This window comes from Lacerta agilis, chromosome 6, assembly GCF_009819535.1.
Source record: "Lacerta agilis isolate rLacAgi1 chromosome 6, rLacAgi1.pri, whole genome shotgun sequence".
Classification (NCBI taxonomy): domain Eukaryota; kingdom Metazoa; phylum Chordata; class Lepidosauria; order Squamata; family Lacertidae; genus Lacerta; species Lacerta agilis.
Genome location: NC_046317.1, coordinates 70878009 through 70900305, shown reverse-complemented (window position 1 = coordinate 70900305; position 22297 = coordinate 70878009). Strand labels below are relative to the sequence as shown.

Sequence of the window (22297 nt, the reverse complement as noted above, 5' to 3'; positions counted from 1 at the left end):
GTGGCAGCGAGATGAAGAGAGAGAAGCCAGCCAACAGAGGCCATACCAAAGCTATTAGTCATTTTAGGGCTCTCGCTATGTGATTTCTGTCATACGACTCTAGTTGTGTGTCAGACAAAGGGCTGCTTCACATATGCATTCATGCTGCTTAGCTTTAATGTGACACTTCGAGGTGTTTTAATTATAGATGGGAGAAAACTTTCACGCTGCCTGATTTTCAGCTCACACAAAGCTTTTCAGCAGAGAGCATTCACACCTGCAGCTGAGATTTCTCAAATGGCGCTTGTGAAAAGTGCGAATCGGTGCTCAACTGGAGATGAAAAAAATTCTTGGAATTGTGAACTGGGGTTGGGTGGGAAGATATTCCCCCTGTCCTAGATTCCCCTCCCCACAAAAAATAATGGATTTTTTGGGGGTGGGTGGGTGGGAATATACTGTACGCAGTGCTTATGACTTCAACCTAAACATATGTTACTGATTTTGCAATGTATTATTTAAATCCTGGTTAACATATGAAAGTGTTCTATTTGACATGTGACAGAACAATTCTATGCATGCTTACAGATATAAGACTCAGTCTGTTCTGTGGACCTTAATCCCAGGTAAGCACACAGAGGAATTCAGCCTCAAAAATATTGTTGCACGCCACCCCATTCTCAGAGTGGGGTGAGATTCCAGGGGTTCCAGGTGTTTAGGGTTCAGTTTCCTTGAAACGAGATGCAGCAGAGCCTGTGGCTTCTTTCTGACATATGGTTTATTTACACATACACACAACCTGAGCCTAAGATGGAGGGGCTCACAGCATTAACACCCTAGTCACAGGCATGGCCAAGCTTGGCCTTCCAGCTGTTTTGGGACTACAATTCCCATCATCTCTGACCACTGGTCCTGTTAGCTAGGGATGATGGGAGTTGTAGTCCCCAAACAGCTGGAGGGCAAAGTTTGGCCATGCCTGCCCTAGAAAGTCTTGCTTCTCCCATAGCTACAGCCTTGGATTCCAGCAGAAATCGGGCATGGCTCTCACCCTCTGGCTTCTGCCTGCTTCTAGCCCAGCTCTCACACACTTCTGGCTGTTGTACTTCTCACTACCAGTCAGCTGAGGGGAGGGGGCACACTCATTTGCCCCCTATTTTATTATATTACGACCATTAACTTGCTAGGGAGCTTATCTACACCTTTCCTCCAATCTTTCGAGGCACAGTCTGTGATTTAAAGCTCTGTGTCTGAGCACACCCCCACACCCCCTTTCTTTTTGGGGGGCTAAGGAGTTTTCCCCACAAAGGCCTGCTCTTTAAAGCTGTATCGGAGCAAACACCAATCCGCAGAAAACCCGAATTGATGTTTGCTCTGATTTAGCTTTAAAGAGCGGGGTTTTTTTCTGGGAAAGTGTGAGGCAACACCCCTCCCCACAAAAAAAACCCCACTTGGAAACAGAGCATTAAAGGGTGGACCTCTGCCTGGAAAGAGTGGGGCAAAAGGTAAGTTGGGGAAAGAACAGCGCTGTCCAGGGTTGTAAAGACAGCAGAGAGGATAATTGGGTGCACTCTTACTACTTTGGACCAAATTTATGCCTCCCGGTGCTATAAGAAAGCAACAGACATTGTGCAGGATAGTGTGCACCCCGGAAATGATCTTTTTCAGCTTCTGCCTTCTGGAAGGAGGTATCGGGTGATAAATACCAGGACCAGCCCGCCTGAGAAATAGCTTCTACCCAAGAGCGATTTCTGTTCTGAATGCAACGAAAGGCAGTCTATGAGGGAGGGTCTGTACTCAGATGTAGGGTATCAGAGTTTTAGGGGTAAATTAGGGGAGGTATCAGAGTTTTTAGGGGATTATTATGCAGAGGTGGGATGGGTGGGGATAGCGGGTTGATAGTTGTAAGTTTGATGTAGATGTTCAATTTCGTTGTTCAGCATTGGACAATGACAATAAAGATTATCCTATCCTATCAAGTGTGGGTAAGCTTGTCTAAGAAGCTTGTCTCACTTGTTCAATAATGGAATCCTCCGTTAGATTTCAACCCTTGCTGGATTGAAGTCTAAGAGACTCGGCATCATGCAGGCCGACTGACCCCCTAAACTCACAACGGTATAAATACAGTACCTTAGTTTTGTGCCATGGGGGAGACATGAAAAGTTTGACCACAAGAGAGGGGCCAGGTCAAAACAGCAACACGTGTAGTGCATCCAAACTAGATCCAAGAAAGCAAGCAACAGTTCAGGAGCAATTAAGTCTCCACAAGCACTTTCTACGTGTAGGAATGCATGTTGGATTTGGGTGTTGTATGTGCCTGTTGCGCAGTATATGCTGGAATTATTCTCCAAAGCCATATATGACTTGAACAATGAAGTTGGCCTTGGAGCTGCTGCAAAAAAGGGCAAAGAGTTGCTCTTGCTTGGTATAAAAGCTCTAGAGTGAGCCAGGATTATTGTATTGTTAAGTCCTGCTAGCCCAATAGCAGGTGGCCTTCATGTATCATAGAACAGGAAGGATATCCTTTTGCAGGGGGAGATGGATAAACAAAACACCATAGCTTGACTTAAGCTGTGTTTTCCTAGCCAAGCTGAAATCTTGTAGAGAGCTGGCACTTGCAAATAACACCCTTAGCCCAGTCGAAGGAAATCCTGTCCTTTTGTGTTAGAGCCAGGGAGCGGAGTTGGTGTGTATACACATCCGTAGTGATCTGAAAAGCAGCTGCTTGGATTTGAAGAGTAGTGTTTTTTTAAAAAAATTACACCTTCACATTAGAGTGCAACAAGATATTATATCCCTTTACAATTTCTCCACCTAGCTGAATAAGGCCAGGGACTGCATGGAAGTAGTCTCCTGGGGCTTGATCCGTCAGTATGAGCGGGTGCAAGTTTTAGGCTTGCATATACATGTCCCCTATCGTCTCCCTATTTGCTCTTCCTATCCTTTCCTGTCCCCAGTTCACAAATAATATCTGACTGGTTAATGTGCTGTTCATCTGAACTTGAAATATCCTTGAACACCTTATCTGTGGACCATGCCGGCAACCAAAGAAACTTGAGCAGATTTCTGAACTCGAGTCTACAGTGGTACCTCTGGTTACGAACGGGATCCGTTCCGGAGCCCTGTTTGTAACCTGAAAGGTCCGCAACTTGAAGTGCCGCATCTGCTCATGTGTGTGACGCAATTCGGTGCTTCTGCGCATGCGCGCAATATCATTTTGCATGTCTGCGCATGCGCGAACCTCTGAACCTGGAAGTAACCTGTTCCGGTACTTCCGGGTTTGGCAGGTTCGTAACCCGTGATGAACACAACACGCAGCGTTCGTAACACAAGGTACGACTAGTAGAGAGGCATTTGTTTTGAAAAGAAATACACTTTTGTATAACCAGAGAACTACAGAAGGCATCGCTATTGCCTGCAATTATATGTATATGCTGCTTTTAAAGGAACAAAGGGATATGCTTCTGTTGGAACAGTGAGTTCTCTTGAAGAACCTAAGAAATTGCATGGGAAATGCATGTGCGCAGGTAGGGTCTGTGTGTGAACTGAACAGTTGGATCCAACTGTGAGTGTGTGCAGGCGCAATATAAAGATGATCCACATTAGCCATTGGTGCATGTAAATCAATGCCGAATGTAGCATCATATGGGAAATGGGGTATTGCTTGGGTGCCAGTATGGTAAAGGAAAAAGGCCCTTGGACGGTTAAGAGCCAGTGTGGTGTAGTCGTTAAGAGCGGTAGACTTGTAATCTGATGAACTGGGTTTGCGTCCCCGCTCCTCCACATGCAGCTGCTGGGTGACCTTGGGCTAGTTACACTTCTCTGAAGTCTCTAAGCCCCACTCACCTCACAGAGTGTTTGTTGTGGGGGAGGAAGGGAAAGGAGATTGTTAGCCACTTTGAGTCTCCTTCGGGTAGTGATAAAGCGGGATATCAAATCCAAACTCTTCTTCTGAAGTTCAGTCAAAGGCGACTATGGGATTGCGGCACTCATCTAGCTTTCAGGTCAAGGGAGCCGGTGTTTGTCCACAAGCAGCTTTCCAGGTTATGTGGCCAGCATGACTAAACCGCTTCTGGTGCAACGGAACACCGTGATGGAAACCAGAGCGCATGGAAACACCGTTTACCTTCCCGTCGCAGCGGTACCTATTTATCTACTTGCACTGGCGTGCTTTCAAACTGCTGGGTTGGCAGGAGCTGGGACAGAGCAACAGGAGCTCACCCCGTCATGGGGATTCGAACCTCCGACCTTCTGATCAGCAAGCCCAAGAGGCTCAGTGGTTTAGACTACAGTGCCACCCGCATCCAGTATTGATGGTGCCAGTATTGATAGGGCAGTGGGTAGCTACACTACAGCCAAAGGACCCACAGGTCTTCATGGAACTTACCCTTAGCTCAGGCATAGGCAACCTTCGGCTCTCCAGATGTTTCGGACTACAATTCCCATCATCCCTGACCACTGGTCCTGTTAGCTAGGGATCATGGGAGTTGTAGGCCAAAACATCTGGAGAGCCGAAGGTTGCCTATGCCTGCCTTAGCTGTACCACTTGGTTGCAGCTTCCTTCTGCACATTGGTATCTTGGGACTGTGTCCGTGATTTTAATCTTTACTTCTGACCACACATACACCTTGATAATTAAAATGCAGGCTGCTTCGTTACCAGAACAACCCTATTAGAAACGAAATTGTAAAATACCAGAAATGTTCACCAGGACAATAAATAAATAAAAATGCCTTTCCCAGTCCTGCCCATTTGTTTTCACAGAGAGCAAGTTACTCCTAGCAAGCGGAAAGTCTATGAAGAGGGAAAAGGAAGCATTCAGGGAACCAGGAAACAAAGTTTGGCTGCTAGGCAAGACAGCTGTGAACTTAGATAAACAAATCTCTTGAAGCTTAATCTTAAAATTAACAGCAGCACTCATGCTGTACAGGTGCAGAAAGAATATTGGTTCTATGCATTTTGTTTGTGGTTGGTGTGTTTGTTAAGATGCGAAAAGGTGGAGACAATGGCTGGCCTGAATCCAGAGATTATTCATGTTAAACTTCGCCCTCTCCTCCCATCCCAAAGTAGAACTTCAGCACAGACCCGCCTACTGTAAGATCTGTGCAATTGTTTTGCCTGGTGCAGCTTGTGTGTATGATGGTGCATGCGGAGAACTGTTGCTGTGTATGTGTTCCAACAATCACAATGGCCAGACTGGGCTAACACATGAGACAGGAAATGGGATGCTGTAGTGCCCTGGCTAACAGGATGTTTTCCTGATGCCTTCTTAGAGGCAGCCTTGAAAAAGCTGATCTAACCATATGCTTGTAATGCTGGACTTGGTCAAATAATACTAAAAAGGTTTGCACCGTACTCTTTGATTAAAATCAACACATTGGCTTACAATAAAATACAGTAGTAAAACATAGTGGGCAGCATCGAATGTGCGGGCAGATTTCTTCTTCTGTAATGTCAGTTCTCTTTTTGCTCTTCCATGGCAGCCCCCTTGTACACCCCAAAAATTTGCTCCAAGGAAATGGCTAGTGGTCAGGGATGATGGGAGTTGTTGTTGAGACTTTTTACTGTAAAAAGCTAGTGATAAATGAAAACAATAATTCATGTGGCGCTGTGGTCTAAACCACTGAACCTCTTGGGCTTGCTAATCAGAAGGTCAGCGGTTCGAATCCCCACGACGAGGTGAGCTCTTGTTGCTCTGTCCCAGCTCCTGCCAACCTAGCTGTTTGAAAGCATGCCAGTGCAAGTAAATAAATACATACCGCTGCAGCAGGAAGGTAAACGGTGTTTCTGTGCACTCTAGTTTTTGTCACTGTGTTCCATTGTGCCAGAAGCGGTTTAGTCATGCTGGCCACATGATCCAGAAAGCTGTCTGTGGACAAATGTCGGCTCCCTTGGCTTGAAAGCAAGACGAGTGGCGCTACCCCATAGTTGCCTTTGACCTGACTTAACCATCCAGGGGTCCTTTACCTTTTACCAGAAGAACTTCCTGTTGTCTGAAAAGTGGGACAACCCTCCCTGATCTTGTAATACAGGTTACGTGATTTTCTTTTATTGATTAGTTTTATTGATTAGTATGAATCATTTTGTTTTATCTTGGGATTACTGTTTGGATTTGTGAACTGTTTTAAGTGCCTCGAAGGAAAGAGAATAAATCAGATAAATAGATACCCCCCCCCCATGACGAGAATGTATTTTATTATTAAGCAAAGGCACTGTTCATTGCACAGCAATCCTACAAACCAGATTTCCCTTTTCATTGTTTTGTTTTAAAGGCCCTTCTTTATCACATTGTAGATGCATGCATAAAGGGTAAGGTAAATCACCTTACCCTTAAATTATCTAAATCACATGCATAGGTGTGATTTAGATAAGTAAGAGGAATACTTTCCTCCCTCCCTCTAACCAAAGTGTAAGGCAAAGCCCTTGATTTCATTCTGCATGCCATTTTGTAGTATAGAACTTCTGTCTATGTATTTCAGTAAAATTGCCTCACTGTGTGGGAAGTTGCGGCTTTGGTGTGCCAGCTAGCCTTCTCCTCGTACCAGTTTGTCAGCTTTCGAAAAGGTTCACCCTTCCCACACCAAAGAAACTGGCTGTTGTCCAAAGAACAAACCTGTAGGGTGGCATTTAATTCCCAGAGAAACCAATACTCTCTCTCTCTCTTTAACCCACAGGGAGCTGGAGGTGAGATTGCTTCTGATAACATTTGCATGTTGTGGTTGCCTTCCTCACTTCTCTGAAACAAAACGGCTGCCTAGCAGTAGGCTCAATTAATTTTTTTATTATTATTCTTTATTGCACTCTATATCAGAGTGTGCATAAATGGAATCCCCCGCCCTCCCAGAGACAGGGATCCCTTTGTGGGACTCTTCTGGCTGCAGTGGTCTGCTGCTCATCGGCAATCTTGTGACTTCACAGTCGCTGTGCTTCTAAGGCATCTGCCATGAATCCTAGGAATTACAGTTTAAGGATGCTGGGGGTTGTAGCTCTGCAAGATGTAAACTACTCTTGCCAGGATTCCTTGATGGGGGAGAAGGGTATGATGTACTTTTAAATTGATGATATGTGTGCCTTAATTGGAACAGTTGCTGTGGTGTGCAGTCTGCAAAATTACCTTCTAGTTCTGCATGTTATGGGGTTTAGGGGAGCGGTGGCGGTGGCAGTGGAAGTAAAGGTAAAGGGACCCCTGACAGTTAAGTCCAGTCGCGAATGACTCTGGGGTTGTGGCGCTAATCTCGCTTTACAGGCCGAGACAGCTGGCGTTTGTCCACTCCGCAGACAGTTTTTCCAGGTCATGTGGCCAGCATGACTAAGCTGCTTCTGGCGCAATGGAACACCGACACCAGAGCAGCGCACGGAAACACCATTTACCTTCCCGCCAGAGCGATACCTAGTAATCTACTTGCACTTTTTGGCGTGCTTTCAAACTGCTAGGTTGGCAGGAGGTGGGACTGAGCAACGGGAGCTCACCCCGTCGCAGGGATTCGAACTGTCGACCTTTTGATCGGCAAGCCCAAGGCTCAGTGGTTTAGACCACAGCGCCACCCGCTTCACCGGCAGTGGAAGTACCTGCTCCCATTGTGCTGAAAGGTTCTGTGTGACTGCATTTCAGGGGCAGAGCAGGTGCTTTGCATGCAGAAGGTCCCGGGTTCCATCCTCTGCATGTCTAGTAGATGCAGATGGGAAAGACTTCTGCCTGAAGAGGTGCTGTCATTCAGAGTAAACAATACTGGACTAGATGGACAAATAGTGTGATTTAGTAGAAGGCAACTTATGCCTATGTTAATGTTGGTTTTATTATTTAGATTTACTTGGCACCCATCAATAGCATTTTCTAGGTATGCCAAGGCTTATTTGGGCGTAGAATACAGTAGTCAAGGAGGGTGTAGTTTGTTTGCATGGGATTGTGTTGTTCAATCTGTTCTGGATAGGACTTGCACACCTCCTAAAGGAGCAGGTTTGCAGTCTGGGGTTTTCCTGCCAGTGGCCTCACTTTTTCCATTTTTCCGTGGAAAATTTTCCATCTCATAATTTCCAGATTAGGTTCCCCTGTCCTAGAGAGTATCCCATTGCCTTTGGGCCAGATTTTGACCTAGCAAGGGTCCCAGTTTGGTCTGCAATGCCGTCCCCCCCCCCCCAAAAAAAACCACACCCATCTGCCCCTATACCTGGTATCACACACCATGTGGCATCATAATGGAGCAGGTAGAGACGTAGCTGGATTGAATGCACAGCTGAGTTCTGCACTGTCTGTGGCACAGTGTGACTTAGAGCAGTTTAGACTGATTCATCAGCTACTATCTGTTCTAGACAGATAGCCTAGAGCCTCAGTCGTCCTTGCTCCCGTCGCCTCCATTTGACTATGGCAATGTGTTGTATGTGGGGGCTGCCTTAGGAAATGGTTCTGTAAATGCAGCTAGTTGTTCAAAACACAACCTTGAAGCTGCTAACTGGGACCGGTTAGTGGATAACATGTCTCGAGTGCTGGCATTCAGTTTGTTTCTGGGCTCAATTTAGTTCTGGTGCTTACCTTTCAAAGCCTCTCAGAGCTTGAGACAAATCTGAAGTCCTATCTCCATGTGCACTTTTTGAGACACCGAGGTCCTCTTCAGAGACCCTCACCTGAATGCCTCCACCATTGGAGGTACAGTGAGGGGGCCTTTGGGGTAGTGATACCCTGTTTGTGAAACCATCTCTCTCCCAACTGGCATTGACTCTGATGACACTTCAGTGACAGGCAAATGTAGTCCTTATTTTCATAGGCCTTTTAAGTTAAACTGTTAGTCCTGGCAATTGGATCTGTGATGGTCATAAAATGGGTGGTTGTTGTTGTTTTGTAAGAGTTCTTCTATTTATTCTTTGTCAGCGTAAGCCACCCTTGGAATGTGGATGGGAGGGTGAGGTAAAAATATGTAAAGCAAACAGCATGTCACAAACTAGCTGTCTAAGCTGCATTGGGTGTCTCGGCCTATAGATCTTGCAGTCTCTACAACCCTAAAACTCTTTCTCAAATATGGGGCAGAGCTGTGCCATTTCACAAATACGCGGCAGAGCACATAGCAAGCCAGGAAGCGGAATGAAAAGCAGCATAACTATCATTCACTAGAGCGTGTAAGGCTATAATGTATGTATTTTGTCATGTTGTGCATACTTTTCACTGCTGTATGTAAACATGAAAGCTTTTATTATGATGCAGGAAGAACATAATATATGAAATGATCTTCAGTGCTGTACTGATTGAAAGCTACCACTTTGTAGACTTGAAGACTATTTTCTCAGAGCTCCTCAGCAGTTTAATAAGTGTTCAGTTTTAATAGGTAAGAGTGGCTCCCTTCTGTAACTTTTGTATTTCTGAAAAATGAAACTTGGGTGGAGACTAAGCAATCCCAAATGATTGGCTGGGGTTCACTGGTATGTTGTTGGGATCTATGAGAAAGGAATTTGAATTCTGTGCCATAAAATCCTACAACCCCAGAAGACTGGGTCTGTGAAAAGAGCTAGTTATTGAGGTTTGGTACGTTTACAGAAATGGGCAATACTTGCCCAAACACTACATTGGTTGAATGGATTGCTTTTTGGCATCTAGTGGGAGAGTCAGGTTGGGCTCAGAATATTGGGAGGAGAAGAGGTGGAAAAAGTAAGGCTCAATGACTAAACCTTCTAAATGGTTGCTTCATGCTGCTTCAGAGTATTCTGTTTCCCAACGAATGGAAGACGAACTCCAATTGTTGAGGATTTCCATATGGTTGTTAGAACTGTGCGCCACTATCAAAAGTGAGATCCTCTAAATTCCATGTCTGATACCAGATCCTGCACTGGAGAATCAAATTGCATGGCCAAAAGTCAAAGAAGCCATATGCATGCACAGGGGAGAAAAAAAACATACCGAGCCTGAGCTTTATTTTGCTGTTTCCGCATAGCAGTTCCTACTTCCAAAGCTGCCACTCCAGTTAAAAAACAGCTTGCCCTTTTAAGAGCAAGAACTGCAGCAGCAGAAATGGCAAGCAGAGCTCCAGCAGTGCCCATCTGTGTGTACATAGTGACCTGGTTTGCACATACTGCTACGCCATAGTTTATTAAACTATGATTTATTACACCATGGTTTGTTCGATCATCTGAATCTTGTTCAGCAGCTCAACTGTGATGTGTGTGCTGCAACCAACTATGATCTGAAGCCATGGTTTGTTATTGGCTTACGAACCTTAGTTTTAACTACGGCTTGGTGTTGCGTGTGAACCAGGCCATTGCTTCTTTAGACCACAGGCCTTATTTGATATTTCTGAGTTTCAGGATCTCAAAATGGAGTGAAGTTTCTGGAGTTTTTGCCATGATCTTGCTGGTAGGTTCCAAAACCTGACCAGGATTTATTTATTTTTAATAGCAACCTTTAGCAGCGCAATTGACTGGTCTGTTGCTTGTTGCTATGTATATGTGGTAGGAACTGCCAATGCAGGGTTAGGTAGATCCAAAGGTGTCCATAGGTTCCTTTTGACAGATGGGCAGGTTCCCCTACCTGTAAAATTGCTTGACATTATATGCTGTTGGGGGATTTGTGCCTGCCCAAATGAAAGCACTATTTCACATGAAAAATCAGGAGTCTTCTCTAAGCTGTGTGAAATGGATTGTTCTTTTGCCACAGGGCTTACAACCAACATTATTTAAACTTGGCGCTGAATGCAAGTCCTGCTGGGATTGGTTCTTTAAAAAAAAAAAAAAAAAAAAAAAAAACCTTGATCAATGGCTAAGGAGAGTAGGGGACATTATGCTGATGAAAAAATGCATGTCATATCTGCCTTTCAGAGGGTAGAATGAAAACAATCCAGATTTTTCAACAAAACTGGTTGTTGTTTTTATTTTGTATTGGAACAAGAACTACAGAAGGAATGAAGTGATACATGTGGCCATTCTCACTCTGATATGGCAGTATTTGTCATACGATATGTGCTTGCTTCATGACTGAAATGTTTTGTAATTATGAAATCAATTTAAGATAAAAGAAGTGTGAAGAAAAAAGTGTGCATACCTTAAACCATAAAAACAACAACGAAAAGGTTTTTCTGCCTCATAGCTTCCTCTTACTAAGTTCTTCCTCAGGCATTAAAAATGTCTTATGCGGTTTAAGTTTCAATATTGATCAAAGTTACAAGGCACGGGTTCATGTTTAGACAGGCATGCCATAAGGCTGAAATCAATTAAACAGGAAATATACATCATAACTTTCCTCCATGTGATCCAAAGTCCTCGTTTTTATATGAGCTTGTGGGACTGCTGTATGGTTCCCCAGTATGCCATGGTATTTGTACTCTTTGGGGGTGCATGGATTTTTGGATAGTTTTCTTCATGACTTCACTCTCTGAGCCTGGTTATCTTATCATGCAAACCCACCATCCCTTACAACCCTGTTCTCTCATGAGTTAAGATATTTGAGCTATATAATAATCTGGACACCATTTTTCAGTGAGGGGCTTGCACTTACAGAGTACATGACCTTGTGTGATATGAGTTCACTGATAAGAATCCATGGGAATGACTACTTTCCCCCTCAAGCCTGAGGAATGAATGAGCTTTTTAAAGGATTCCCTCAAGAGGAAGTCTGGCATCGGTCACCTGTTTATTTGGAAAAGGCATAGGATCTTTGTACAGGAGAGATGATATACAACCCAAAAGGAGACAGTGACATGAAAGTGTGGAAAATCTCTTATCTCTCCAAGCACTTTTCACCTCCTTAAGAGTGAAACTGTCACACCTTGATTAAATTGGATAGAGCCACTGGGGAACTTGATAAATTCAAATTCGGTTTGAGGGCTGAGTTTCATCATTCCCCATTTGGGAATTGGCTTTTAGTTGAGAGCCGTATAGCTGCCAGATGTGTACCAGTGGGCAGCATATATATCTGGCCTTTCCTGTTCCACCTTCATCTCCATCTGCTAGTAACTTGCTTATATTATAAATACAAGTTCTTTGCTTCTAAAGAGCAGTGCGCTTATTCCTCCACCTAAAGGCCTAATCTTCTGTTTGTCACATAACACGCTGGTGCTTTTAAAGCAGCTTAGGAGTCTCCATATGGAGGCACATTATGCCCTCCGTCATGCTGCTCTGGGCTGTGTGATCTGATTAGGTTTTCTGCACTTAGGAGAGCCAAACCTCTTTTAGCAATTGGATTGAGGAGGCGAAGGCTTCAGTGACTATGGTGCTTTTCGCTTGCTGCATGTTTTGCTAAAGCGGTTTTGAAGGAACGTCGCTACTGGACTTCTTCAAGCAGAACCCAGTGCTAAAGTGACAGTAGTGTTTCCAGGCACCGAATCTGTGGTGGTATGGACCACACTCATCCATGTTGTGGTGTGTGACACTGGTAAGTGGAGGGAGATTCATGGCACGATGGGATTGAAGCTGGAAAGTTTTTACCCAACTATCAGTGGCTTGCCACTGAACTATCTTCTACCATCCCTGGCTGACAAATTTTTTTTTTTTTGAAAAAAATGTTCTACAAACTCAGTTTTAAGATACCCGTTTGCACAAGGTGTTTTCTGAGGATTCCCTCCCCCTTCCACCACCTCAACCCACCCCCACTATTCATATTGTAATCTCTTGGAAGTTAAGCTGTATGATTAAAAACCACAAACCACTGCAGTCACCAGATACCATGATGGTTCTGTTCTCTCTCACCACTCAGTACAGTGGCACCTTGGTTCTCAAACGCCTTGGTTCCCAAACTCCAAAAACCCAGAAGTGTTCTGGTTTGCGAACGTTTTTCGGAAGCCGAATGTTTGATGAGGCTGTCCGCAATTGTTTCCGGGGCGCCTGCACCAATCAGAAGCTGGTTTTTTGAACATTTCTGAAGTCAAGCAGAGTTCCGGAATGGATTAAGTTTGAGAACCAAGGTGCCACTGTATTTGGCACTTTTGTTTTTGCTATTTATTTTGCATTTTGTGTTTTTGTTTTTGAGGCTTTTCCAGTTAATTTGTTTTTGTGACTGTGTGGAACCCAGTTCAGCTACTGATTGATTGATTGATTGATTGTGGGACTGCGGAAATGGAAAAAATCCCCCCCCCCATCCAAACATTGACTATCATCAGTGCAGGTACGAAAAAATAACAGTTTTTATTTTTATCATCTACAATACTGTCTTATTTATTTGATAGTACAGTACATTGATTATCGCTTTCATTTTATGGATCAGTGTTCTCATTGGATAGTAAAATTCATGTTAAATTGCTGTTTTAGGGGTTGTGTTTAAAAGTCTGGAACGGATTAATCTGTTTTGCATTACTTTCTATGGGAAAGCATGCTTTGGTTTTGGAACGCTTTGGTTTTGGAACGGACTTCCGGAACAGATTAAGTTTGAGAACCAAGGTACCACTGTATTCTTTGCCCACTGAGCATGCCCCATCTGGGGTTTGTGTGGCATCTTTCCCTTTAGGATGTCACACCCCCTTTATAAAAAAAAATCTTCAAGCGTTTTGTTCCCCTAAGCCTGCTGAAAATTCCTTCCATTTGTGCATTGGTGGTGCTGTTTTGATTATGTAAGACTGTACCCTCAGAAAGTGAGTTTGCTATTAGTATATGGACATTTGTGAGGAAGTGTTCCTGTGACTGGATTTTCACAAGAGCACTCTGTCCTCTAAATAATAGTTTACTCAGGGCAGTCTGTCCACCTCAAAATAATTGTGTGAATCAACCCTGTAATTTGTTGCCCGTGTTTGAACACTTATTGCTTTGGTTCTTAGTTTGTGTCATAAATAATGATGAAAAGGTTTCACAAACCACTGTAGTCAACCATGATTAGAAGAGAAGAATTAAATGAATAGGGAGCATCATGTACAATATTTGAGAAGTTAAAGTTGCATTGTGGAAAACATTCTTCCATCTCAAAATAGTTGCGTGAATTGACTCCAAATTCTTCCTGTTGTTGTTGTTTTTGTTCCTTTTCTAAAGTCACTTGTGTAGTTTCATTGACATGACTATTTCCAGGACACCTCACATGCTGCAAGTGGCTTGCAAATTTAATTTTTTTTAATTAGAAACAAAACCAAAACATTGAGTTGGGAAGGAGTTGTGCAGTGTAATGGAGATTTGGGGACAGGGAGGAGGTTGCAACAGGGCAGTGGGAGAAGCTGTTAACTGGAGCAGATGTAGAGAAATAAGAGGAACTGGAAGAATTTTAATAGGCAGGGCAGAGTAGAAGGTATTGATGCTGCAGCAACTTTTGCACAATCAGACACTAGTAATAATTCAGTGGTGGCGGTTTGGAGTGGCCACCAATTTTTGGACTACAATTTATGCAAGGGTGCTTCGTTTGGAAATTTGAATGACCCAGGCAAGATGTTAACCGTATAGCACAATTTGAAAGAGATGTTTAACTTGTCTATGGCATGTGCGGTTATTTAAAAAAAAGGTAAGTAGTCTTGGAAGTTTTGAATTGCCTTTCCAGGAAGTGTTGGATCTAGAAATAAATTAATACCCATTGCACTGTTGTATACTGTGATTGGAAGAGTGGCAAAGTTGTGAACATGCAGGAATCTAACATACCGGAATGCTGCAATACATTTTGCAGGTGTAGCAGCAGCTGGCCTGATCTACTGTAATGAATTGTTAGGGAAACAAACGAGACTGGTTCCTCTTTTGGATAACTCAGTGCATTTTAGGTGCCTCTCATTGTTAAACCTACCCAATTATTTTTTTTCTATGAAAATGCAAAGTTTTAACCTAATTTGCACTATTATTAGGTGCTTCATGAGTAAGTTGAAATATTTGGGAACGTGCTTTACGAAGGTTTTGAAATGATCACACATGCATGCACAGTGCCTATCCTTTCTAGACATCACATCCTGTATTCCCTTAGGTACAGTATGTACAGTATTTTTAAGTTACAGGTGTGCTTGGATTCACAGAAAATAGTGGCCGACTTTTCACAGTTTGATTGCCTGCTGCATTTGTTTTCCCACTTGTGTTTTCGTTTTTCTATTGTGAAAATTGCAGCAAGGATAACATTCGCACTGTCATATAACTCTTGTTCTTGCATGTTTCAAGGCTGTGGACCTTGCTGGGCTTTCTTTGCCTAGAGGACTAAGTTCTTAAATTCTTAAATTCACATTCTGAATACTGCAAGAAAGGCTTCAGTGGATAGCCCGAAGTTCTAGTATTACCTGAGATTGCTACACCTGAAAAAAAGGAATTGCAGCATTCCAGTAGGTTAGATTTCTCCCCGTCCGCTTTCTCAGTCGCACCATAATAATAATAATAATAATTTATTATTTGTACCCCGCCCATCTGGCTGGGTCTCCCCAGCCACTCTGGGCGGCTTCCACCAAACATTAAAATACATTTAAAATATCACAGTTTAAAAACTTCCCTAAACAGGGCTGCCTTCAGGTGTTTTCTGAATGTCAGGTAGTTGTTTATTCCCTTGACTTCTGATGGGAGGGCGTTCCACAGGACGGGCACCACTACCGAGAAGGCCCTCTGCCTGGTTCCCTGTAGTTTTGCTTCTCGCAGTGAGGGAACCGACAGAAGGCCCTCGGCGCTGGATCTCAGTGTCCGGGCTGATTGATGGGGGTGGAGACGCTCCTTCAGGTATACAGGACCGAGGCCGTTTAGGGCTTTAAAGGTCAGCACCAACACTTTGAATTGTGCTCGGAAACGTACTGGGAGCCAATGTAGATCTCTCAGGACCGGTGTTATGTGGTCCCAGCGGCCACTCCCAGTCACCAGTCTAGCTGCCGCATTCTGGATTAATTGCAGTTTCCGGGTCACCTTCAAAGGTAGCCCCACATAGAGCGCATTGCAGTAGTCCAAGCGGGAGATAACCAGAGCATGTACCACTCTGGCGAGACAGTCTGCGGGCAGGTAGGGTCTCAGCCTGCGTACCAGATGGAGCTGGTAGACAGCCGCCCTGGACACAGAATTAACCTGTGCCTCCATGGACAGCTGTGAGTCCAAAATGACTCCCAGGCTGCACACCTGGTCCTTCAGGGGCACAGTTACCCCATTCAGGACCAGGGAGTCCCCCACACCCACCCGCCCCCTATCCCCCAAAAACAGTACTTCTGTCTTGTCAGGATTCAACCTCAATCTGTTAGCCGCCATCCATCCTCCAACCGCCTCCAGGCACTCACACAGGACCTTCACCGCCTTCACTGGTTCTGATTTGAAAGAGAGGTAGAGCATACTGATGAACACCCAGCCCAAACCCCCTGATGATCTCTCCCAGCGGCTTCATATAGATATTAAAAAGCATGGGGGAGAGGACGGAACCCTGAGGCACCCCACAAGTGAGAGCCCAGGGGTCTGAACACTCATCCCCCATCACCACTTTCTGAACACGGCCCAGGAGGAAGGAGCGGAACCATTGTATAACAGTGCCCCCAGCTCCCAACCCCTCTAGCCGGTCCAGAAGGATGTTATGGTCGATGGTGTCAAAGGCCGCTGAGAGATCCAGCAGAACTAGGAAACAGCTCTCACCTTTGTCCCTAGCCCGCCGGAGATCATCAACCAGTGCGACCAAGGCAGTTTCAGTCCCATGATGAGGCCTGAATCCTGATTGGAAGGGATCCAAATGGTCCGCATCCTCCAGGCGTGCCTGGAGTTGTTCCGCAACCACCCGCTCAATCACCTTGCCCAAGAATGGTAGATTTGAGACTGGGCGATAGTTGGCCATATTGGCCGGGTCTAAAGATGTTTTTTTAAGAAGTGGTTTAATGACCGCCTCTTTCAGCGAGTATGGGAAGACTCCCTCGCAGAGGGAAGCGTTCACCACCCCGCGGAGCCCATCGCCCAGTCCTTCCCGGCTCGCTTTTATTAGCCAGGATGGGCAAGGATCAAGGAGACAGGTGGTCGGTTTCACTCGTCCAAGCAGCCTGTCCACATCCTCGGAGGTAACAGATTGAAATTGATCCCATGCAACATGACTAGACAGAGCTCTAGCACTCTACCGCCCCGGCCCTGCTCCCACGGTGGAATCTACCTCCTTCCGAATCTGAGCGACTTTATCTGCAAAAAACTTTGCAAAAGCATTGCAGGAGATCTTGGGGTCCCTACCAGGCCCCGATGACGAAGGTGGTTCTGCTAGATTGCGAACCACCTGGAAGAGTCTCCTGCTGCTGTTTTCTGCAGATGCAATAGAAACGGTGAAGAAGGTCCTCTTCGCTGTTGCCATTGCCACTTGGTAGGCTCGAAGTTGAGCTCTAGCCTCCATAAGAGCCTATGATATTAGCAGTGTAGACGCAGACTAGGCCTCTTTCCTCAAAGTAACAAATACCTGTGTGTTGGGAAAAGATTTTGCTTAAGCCGTCTTTCTCACATATATATATATATATAATGTGTGAGAGAGTTGGCTCTCCTTCCATTGCACCTGATTAAGAGGTAAAATAAATATTTACAAGATGTCATGGCATCAATGCCAGCAGGCATTGATACAAGGGAAAGGTGCCATCTTACATATTTTAAGGTTGCTTCTCTTTTTTCGCTCCATAAGACGCACCCTTTTCTCCTAAAAAGTAAGGGGAAATATCTGTGCATCTTATGGAGCGAATGGTGGTCCCTGGAGCTGAATTGCCCAGGGGCCGAAAGAGGATCATGCTTTTTATTTTACAACGAGAAAAGGAGGTGTTGAAAGGACCCCGCTCAGCAGCTGATCAGCAAGATATCGGGAGAGAGATTAGAGTCCTGGCTCCCTTTCAGCCCTGCCCCCTTGCCCAGGCCTCCATTGTTGATGTGCTGCAGAGGGGGGTTGTTTGTTTCCCCAGCGACATGTGACTGGCTAATTAGATTATCTGTCTGGAAACTGTAGAAAAGGCTCCCTTTCCTTTAGAAGTTGCAGAAATGTGAGTTGAACCCCATAAAAACGGGGCTTTTCCTCTTTGCTTTTCCCCCTTTCAAAAGGAGCTTTGCTTTTCCCCCTTTGCAAAAAAAGCTGCAAAACTTTTAGCTGATCCTCAAAAAAACAGGGCTTTTAGAGGAGGAAAACCAGAAAAATATTTTTTTTCTTGTTTCCTCCTCTAAAAACGAGGTGTGCCCTATGGTCCGGTGCGCCCTATGGAGCGAAAAATACGGGAGATGTGTGTGTGTGTGTGTGTGTGTGTGAGAGAGAGAGCGCGCATAATATTATTTATTAGATTTCTTACCCACCTTTCACCATAAGGTCCCAGGGAATGTTACAACAAAACGATTCTAAACAGAATGATTACAACCATAAAATAAAAGAAGTGCACAAATGGCGACTTACCGGTACATCTGTAAGCGCCATGCGACAACGTTTTTCTTCAACCAGGCCTTGGGCTGATAAACAGTCTATGTCCTTTTAAATGTGTTTGCAAGAGGGTGTGTGGTTTTGTTTTGTTTTGTTTCTGGTTATGTTCTTTGCGGTTATATTCTGTATTTTATGCTGCGAACTGCCCTGAGATCTTCAAATGAAGGGTGGTGTACACATTTAATAAGTAATAATTAATAATAACAACAAAACAGCTTCATTTGTAAAACAATTACATTTATTTAAAAAAAATGCAAACATTTAAAAAATAAATCTATAAAGTCATTTAAAAATAGTTCTGAGACAGATGCAGACTAGGATAATGATCTCTACTTAAAAGACTTGTTGAAAACATGTGGGATATGTTTATCATAAGGAGATCTGGAGTTCCTACACATCCTATATTTAAAGTACATCCCTACCAAAAGTGCCGGGAACTTTACCCCTCTGAGAACTACAATTCCCAGCACAAACCACAGTTCCCAGTTTTTACTTTTGCGGGGTAGAGGGAGAGAAGGGAAATCTGTTTTAAATGTATGGTGTGTACACGGCCAGATTATAAAGAAGCAGACTTCAGACAAAGGCACCGTGCCATCTTTTTGAGTAGCATGTGTGTTTGTACAGCCTTGTCTTTCTGGATCTTCTAGTTGTGGGCATGACTTCTGGAGCCGTACCAGAGCCTTTAAAGTGTAATATTTAAGCTTTTCACTCCCTGCCGCCTGACTAACAAAAGTAACTGTCTGTACCCTGATAGCATTCGCCGGGGCTAAACTTGGTTGTAGATTGACCTGGTATGGACAGGTATTTCCCGTTTTGTTCCCGCCTCGCAGCCGACAAGAGATTGCCCAAAAGCAGTCAAAGTTTGGATTCTGCTGGCTTCGCCTGTCACCGGTAAAGCCTTGCATTTCCAGCTCGTCTTTTGCGTTCCAAGCACGGGGTGGTTGATGACTGTTCTTGGACCGAAGTCATGGGTATGTTGGCTAGATTTTTATCTCTCCGTTCTCACCCTGCCGTATATGAGGACAGAAGAAGGAGGAGGATTTGCCGTCTAATTAGCAGCATTCCTGAGACGTGACTGGGTGGCGCTGCAGCGCTGTTGCGTTTGCTGCAGTCAGCTGCTCAACAATCCAAAAGTGTTCCAGGAACTTACTCTGTCCTGGGACTATTTGAAGAGAGACACAGATGGACTGGTGGTTGGTGCTTCTCTCAGCAGAGAAGAGCAATTTGTACTCTGTATAAAGGAATATGGATAAATTTGGAAAGCATGGCAGGTCCGGATTTGTTAGGACTCGCATTCCTAGACCTCAGGTCCTACTGCAGCCAATCCAGCCTTCTGGTCATCCAGGTGTTTGCAGGTAAATTCTCACACCTTTGTTTTGGGATGCCTCCTTTTTGGTGATTTACACTAGCGTAGAAGGTGGCATGGAGTTAGGAAGGCAGTATTGTGATCTGCTGGTAGCGTAATCAAATGGAATATCCCATACTTAAGGGACTATTAAAACTCAGCACGCAAAGATTGTAACGGATAATTGATTTCGCTTATTTGGTTGGTTTTTTTTTTGCAATAGCAGTCTAAATTGGTGCATTTTAAAAGAGCTTCTTAGTAGTCTGTTTCAGGAAATGTTAAAAGTTGTTTCAGTGTTAGAAACTGCTGCATAAACCATTATTAAAGAAATGATAACTTGTCTTGGAAACTGTTTCTGAGTAAAGGGAAGTAGAAGGGATAGCATAACTTCTAATGGACTGAAATTTTCTCAGTCATAGTTTAGAGCCAAATGTGGGAGTACGCCCAGAGTTTTTATATAAGATAGACATAGGCTACGTTCTCAGCGCCCTTGTTTGCTTGTTGGTTCCAGTGAAAGCAGTTAGACAAGCTTCCAATGAGATATACTTAGGATCACTGTGTCAGTATATTTATTGTGGTATTGTGGATATTTAGTCAACTTGGGAAGTACTTACCGTTTTTCATATTAATATAAGGCAGATTGGTACATCAATACAAGTTTGGTAGTTTTGTTTTTGTTTTGACGGGCATTTGTTACCAGGAGTTTTTTCTATGCTTTATATACTTCTCATTCTAACAGGCTAGTTTTGGGTTTTTTGGTGGGGAAGTCGTGACTGAAGGATGGGCTTATGGGAAATTGTCAAGAAGCAGTGGCAAATAAAATAAGAGGAGGGCCTGTTTCATTTTGAAAACTTTAGATGGCACAGTTTAAGATGACTATGGGTTTTTTTTATTTAAAAAATCTTGAAAGTGTTTATAAGGATCTCAATTTCAATATACCTGTTGTTGTTTTTGCCTCAAACTGCATCATGTATGGGATTTTAGTATTAACCAAGGCCTAATGATGGAAATTCACATACAGTGGTAGCTCTGGTTACGTACTTAATTCGTTCCAGAGGTCCATTCTTAACCTGAAACTGTTCTTAACCTGAAGCACCACTTTAGCTAATGGGGCCTCCCGCTGCTGCTGCGCCGCCAGAGCGCGATTTCTGTTCTTATCCTGAAGCAAAGTTCTTAACCTGAAGCGTTATTTCTGGGTTAGCGGAGTCTGTAACCTGAAGTGTCTGTAACCTGAGGTACCACTGTATACTGCTTAAATTGAAATCTTGCATGCATGCATGTAAGTCACCCAGTGCTTGCATAATGAATACTCTGTTACGTATTTGCAGGCATGATTGATGGTGCCTGTGACTACGTGATGCTTGCAAAACGATATGCCAAAAATCCCAATAGTTTAATTGCTCTTCCGAATGGCCGCATGTTCAATTAGTGTCCTAGTAACCACAGCATCCGTACTGGATCGCCATTAAGATGCCTAGCCTTGTTGAACCCCACAGTCTTCAGTGCTATCCTTTCCAAGAACTGTTAATAAGGCTGTGGTTATTGATCCAGATTCCCTTGCATCATCTCCCTCTCCTCCTCACTCTTCCATATTCTGGTCGATGAAGCCTGTATTTCTAGTGTCAGCAAGCCGACTGAGTTCCAGGTGTGCTGCATTTTCTCGCAATTCAAAAAAACCTGACTCGGTCACATTCCACAAGGTGACCAAACTTCATGCAGAAACTATTTGGTGCATTTTTGTGGCTGGGTTAACTTGTCTTCGAGATAAGCCTTAAAATAAACACCTATCCCTTTTTCTCTTTGTCTGTGACCCTGAATTTAACCCCATCTGTACATCTTGCTTCAAAGGAGATGTACTTCTAAGTGGCAGGTGCAGTGCTGAAGTGTGGATTTGGTTTTGTGAGCCAAACTGACCCCTCTCCATCTGGGTGGGGGATGGGGGAGGGAAATGGTGACTGCAAGGAGCTTATGAATCTGTGCTTTTAATTTGCATTGCCTGCAAATCTCTTTAAGCATGCAGCTTAAGTGGATCCTTCTTGGGTTCTGTTTTGGTGGTGGCATTGGAAATAGTTTATTTACTGTTTACATCATTCCTTGCTAATCACTGAGCCGGAATAGTTTCTGTTTCCCAGTGTTCTTGAGCAGCAGATGCTTCCCAAAAATGGGGGGGTTGGGAGAGAGAGAGAGAGAGAGAGAGAGAGAGAGAGAATATGCCTCCATTATTGTATGGTGGGAATTTGGTCTCCTATGAAGGATGGGGTTGCAAAACCGTATTAAATTATATGATAGGTTTTGTACTTGATCGAGTTAGTTGCCTAACAGTCTAAACTGGCCTTCGCCAACCAGGCACCCTCCAGCTGTTTTGGACTACAAGTCCCATCAGCCCTGAACACATGCATCAGCTGGGGCTGATGGGAACTGTAGTACAAAACAGCTGGAGGACAGTGGGTTGATCTAAATATGGTGGGAAACACTTTCTGTCTAAGAATGAAAAAGGAGAATAGCATTATTTGTACATTATACATATACTGTCTGGTGGAAGAGCATGTTAGACATGTATCAAAATGACTACAAGGCCTGATATTCAAAGCACATGCTGTTTAAAACCCAACTGGAAAACGGTGGTTACCCTTCCAGAATTGTGAGGTGTGGGAAGTGAGGAGGGCCTCCTTTGGAAAGAAATTCCAGGGGGATTTGGTGGAGGGGAGAGGGAGGAATCGTAAAGGTTCCTC

The 22297-nt window shown here is 44.1% G+C and overlaps 1 protein-coding gene across 3 annotated transcripts in view; it reads left to right on the top strand.

Annotated features, from left to right (window-relative positions):
• ARHGAP40 (Rho GTPase activating protein 40) overlaps window positions 1-22297 on the top strand; it is a 67151-nt gene that overhangs the window by 11944 nt on the left and 32910 nt on the right. Inside the window, exon 1 of one of the 3 annotated variants that reach the window (XM_033153379.1) lies at window positions 19215-19575. The exons of 1 other annotated variant lie outside the window; for it this stretch is intronic. In XM_033153379.1, coding sequence (XP_033009270.1) covers window positions 19466-19575 — 110 coding nt within the window. In that variant the 5' untranslated portion in view covers window positions 19215-19465. Of the gene's footprint in view, window positions 1-19214; window positions 19576-22297 lie in introns of those variants that run through there. One more of the 3 variants, XM_033153378.1, reaches the window with a different exon arrangement.